This window comes from Phaethon lepturus, unplaced genomic scaffold, assembly GCF_000687285.1.
Source record: "Phaethon lepturus isolate BGI_N335 unplaced genomic scaffold, ASM68728v1 scaffold266, whole genome shotgun sequence".
Taxonomy (NCBI): domain Eukaryota; kingdom Metazoa; phylum Chordata; class Aves; order Phaethontiformes; family Phaethontidae; genus Phaethon; species Phaethon lepturus.
The window spans coordinates 1-3,899 of record NW_010548049.1 but is presented as its reverse complement, the minus strand read 5'-3'; the positions used below and the strand labels follow the sequence as shown (position 1 = coordinate 3,899).

The 3,899-nt window shown below is 41.1% G+C and overlaps 1 protein-coding gene across 1 annotated transcript; it reads right to left on the bottom strand.

The window, feature by feature from the left end:
* Window positions 1-352: 352 nt before the first annotated feature.
* Window positions 353-3,300, bottom strand: RPS16 (ribosomal protein S16). Its single transcript, XM_010289811.1, has 4 exons — window positions 3,203-3,300; window positions 2,349-2,445; window positions 684-731; window positions 353-552 (listed from the first exon to the last, which is right to left on the bottom strand). The coding sequence occupies exons 1-4, from the start codon at window positions 3,230-3,232 to the stop codon at window positions 407-409; spliced, it is 321 nt and encodes a 106-aa protein (XP_010288113.1). The 5' UTR covers window positions 3,233-3,300; the 3' UTR covers window positions 353-406.
* Window positions 3,301-3,899: the final 599 nt, after the last annotated feature.

Genomic DNA, 3,899 nt, shown 5'->3' with positions numbered 1-3,899 from the left:
ACTAGTTCATAACACTAGGAAGAGCAGCGAGCCCAGTACTGGAAAAGGTTTATTTACCAGAATGGCAAAGATTGAACTTTGCTTTAGTGAACTGCCACACAGTTGCATGTAACCCACAAAAAAATAGGGTGTAAGCCTTCTTTATGGTCTGATAACCACACATTCATCAACAGAATGCTCTTTATTCCCAAGACCTTATCTATCTAGACTGATTTACTATGAAGGAATAAAAAAGAACTGTCAACAGCCCCGATTTTACTTTAATATCAAGTTTGATACACAAATTGGTTAAGTTAACACAGAGTGAAAAAATTTATTTACCCACACAGAAAAACACAATTTAGAAACATGAAATTTATCAAATTCTCTTTATGTTTATTGACTGTCACATGACTGTAGGACAATTTTAACGGTAAGACTTCTGGTAGCGTGCACGAGCACCAGGTCCTCCAAATTTCTTGGATTCACAACGGCGAGGATCTGCAACCAGCAGAGTCCTATCATATTGGATTAGAATATCCTTGATCTCCTTCTTGGAAGCTTCATCAACATCTGGTTAAAAAAAAAATCTTCAGTTTAAGAAGTTTCACAGGGAACAAATCCATATTAGTATTTTTTGCACCAAAATTACCAGCAGCCATACATTTCCACTCAAAGCTAATATAGCAATCAAAACAACTTACATTTTTGATAGTAAGCCACCAATGCTTTGGAAATAGCTTGACGGATAGCTGTTAAAAGAAGATAGTGGATCAGTAAGGATTGCAAATGTATTTAAAACTGAAACATGAAGTGCCAGTTATCTGAGAAACTCGCCGTCTTGTTTTCTGCCAAATTGTCCTTTCCCTCCTTAACTTCCCCTCCCACATACTCCACGTGACCTTTACTTTGGCAAATGTGAAGAAATCTGTGCCAAGAGGCCACCCACAGTTCATCTGTTGATTTGACAACTGCCAGCTAGCCAAGAAATTGTACTCCATCAAGGGCAGTCTTGATCACCTTCTCTCCTGAGTACTAACATAGGTTCACCTTCTACCTACAAGCAGCCAACTTTCAAAATCCTTAGAAACACAGTTCTCCGAAACGTCTACATTTTTCAACAAGGATAAAATTGGTCAGTGTGTTTAAACTGACCTCTGCTGAGACCCGCCCTGGAGTCCTGCGTCTAGCTCTGGAGCCCTCAGCACAGGAAAGACATGGACCTGCTGGAGTGGGTCCAGAGGAGGGCCACCAAAATGATCAGAAGGATGGAACACCTCTCCTATGAGGACAGGCTGAGAGAGTTGGGGTAGTGCAGCATGGAGATGAGAAGGCTCCAGGGAGACCTTACTGCAGCCTTCCAGTACTTTAGGGGGGCTTTATAACAAAGATGGGGACAGACTTTTTAGCAGGGCCTGTTGCAATAAGACAAGGGGTAATGGTTTTAAACTAAAAGAGGGTAGATTTAGACTAGATCCAAGGAAGAAATTTTTCACAATGAGGGTGGTGAAACACTAGCACAGGTTGCCCAGAGAGGCGGTAGATGCCCCATCCCTGGAAACATTTGAGTTCAGGTTGGACAGGGCTCTGAGCAACCTGATTTAGTTGAAGATGTCCCTGCACACTGCAGGGGGGTTGGACTGGTTCCAACCCAAACTATTCTATGATAAAGACTAAGGAAACAAAAAGACAACAGGATGGTACGAGCAGTTCTTCCAGCACACCTCAATAAAACAAGCCTGTAGCACAGTAACACAGTAATCAGACCTCAAAGCAGCAGTATGGGAGTAACTGTAATGATGTTGATGTTCTGGCAGGTAACAGCCTAACAAGATCAGCATTTTGATGAAAAATCTCAATTTTCTGAAAAATGAATGCAGTGAACTTTGAGATTGAAACATGTCACTTCTCTTCACGCAGCTTCAGCTCCACTTCACTAACCTATACCCAAACTGAAACAGCAAAACAAATCTATCATTTCTAAAGAGCAACTCTATCAACAGCTAATGCAACTATGTTCTCAATCCTTTTTCAGGTCAGTTGAAAGATCCTTCTGAACAACCTGGAAATTTACAACTAGAAGTATAATTTCTAATGGTAAATCCCCTTTTCCCCTCCCAAAATCTTTGTGCTCAGCTGCACTCAAACTGTCCTGTCACACTGCAAGACACAGATTCACTTCATTCAACTTACTCTAGATGTTACAGCTTGGCCCATAAAACATAACCAATAAGCCCTTATGAAAAACTACATTTGCACAGTGGAAAAAGTAACAGAACATCAGGATGCACTATTCTAAACTCAAGCCTCTTAAATATGTGGCTTGACCTGTTCTAGCCCACACTGGAGACCCCACAAAAAAATCATACCATAGATTTGTGCTACGTGGCCACCACCCTTTACGCGGACTCTGATGTCAACACCAGCAAACCGTTCCTTCCCCAGGAGGAGGACAGGTTCAAGCAGCTGGGAAACAAAACACAGAAAGATCTTTGATCAGAAACAAGGATTAGAGCTTGTAGTAGGTTTACCAGATCTAAAGTTATTGAATGTTCTGAGAATTGGAGTCTTGCTTTTACAAGCACACACCCAAATTAAGTACACCTCTTCCAGAGCTCTCTGACATCTAATATTGCTGTTATAAAAGAAATACACTCAGGTCTTGAATTTGTTTAAGTTTCATAAATCTTAATAGTAAAGCATGTGCACACAGGAATTAAGAGCAAGGGAATAGTTTAAGTAGAATGCCATAACTACATCAGAAAAATAAAACATTTATAAAAATTGAACATCTTAAGTAACTTGTAGCTGGTGTTCTCCACTATTTATTATACATTATAGTTATCTAGTCAGTTTTAGATTCTCTTAGGAGTCTTCAAACAGCTATTTTATTAAGTCCTAAACAGTCTTTAGAAAGGAGGGTTTTAAATCACCCATTTCAATTTAAAAAAACAGGTCTGAAGTGCTGAAAATACTTCACATAATTACATTAACATATATGAACCCAGTTAAGCAAAAAGCCCACCCTTCCCAACAAGGCATTCATAAGAGGACAGTTTCCTCAATTTTCATAATGGCATCTACATTTCAGGTAATCACGTTAATACACAACCAAAAATTTAGTACTGTCAGTAAGGCCAGCAACTCTTCTCCATCCCCAAGCAATTATGCATATAAAGGTGTTTTAACATCCAGGATAGGGTGAGGTTGCCTGGATGCTTACTTTATACTGCAGAGTTCTGGGCTCAATCATTTCCAGGGGTCTTCCATTCACTTTAATGAGGCCATTTCCTCTCTTGCAGTGGGCAACCGCAGTTGCAGTTTTCTAAAAATCCAAATGTGTATTAGTATAGCATTTCATTTTTGCACTAGCAGTGTGAAATGAATTTCTATTTAATTTTAACAATCTAAAACCCTTAGCTTTATGCCCAAGGTTAACATCTCACACTCAATAAAATGGTACCACTCCTTACATTCCCAGATACTAACTGATCCTAATGAAATAAATTTATCTTTAATTTATAATTATAAACGCTATGTAGTTATAAGATTTAGTTATAAATGGAGCAAAGATACCCTCGTGTTCTGCAGTCCGGTATTTTTGTGGCTCATTTCCTCACAAGAGCCTGTTACCTTGAATTATTCGAACCACTGGATCCCAGCTATGGGAACTTTATCCTCCCAGCACCACCTCATAACATGGCTCTCGGACACCGGCAATAACGAGCGAGGCCCCTATGCCCTGGGGACGACCGCGGCGGCCGCTCTCGAGTACTCCCAAGATACTGGGAGCTGAGGACCCGGGCCCACTCGGACCTCAAGATAGCAAATCTTCCCCCTCCAGTTCCGCACGGCGCCAGGGACACGCCGCGCTCCGGCAGGGACGGAGTGCGACACGTGGGCTGTCGAGCAGGCCTCAC

What these genes read in the sequence shown, in the direction of transcription:
- RPS16 (XM_010289811.1), bottom strand. Translation starts at nt 3,232, where the DNA reads ATGATTGAGCCCAGAACTCTGCAGTATAAA. An exon ending in CCACGTAGCACAAATCTATG is followed by an intron (nt 732 to 2,348) that starts GTATGATTTTTT and finishes TTCTTTTAACAG; the next exon opens with CTATCCGTCAAGCTATTTCC. An exon ending in GGTGGCTTACTATCAAAAAT is followed by an intron (nt 553 to 683) that starts GTAAGTTGTTTT and finishes TTTTTTAACCAG; the next exon opens with ATGTTGATGAAGCTTCCAAG.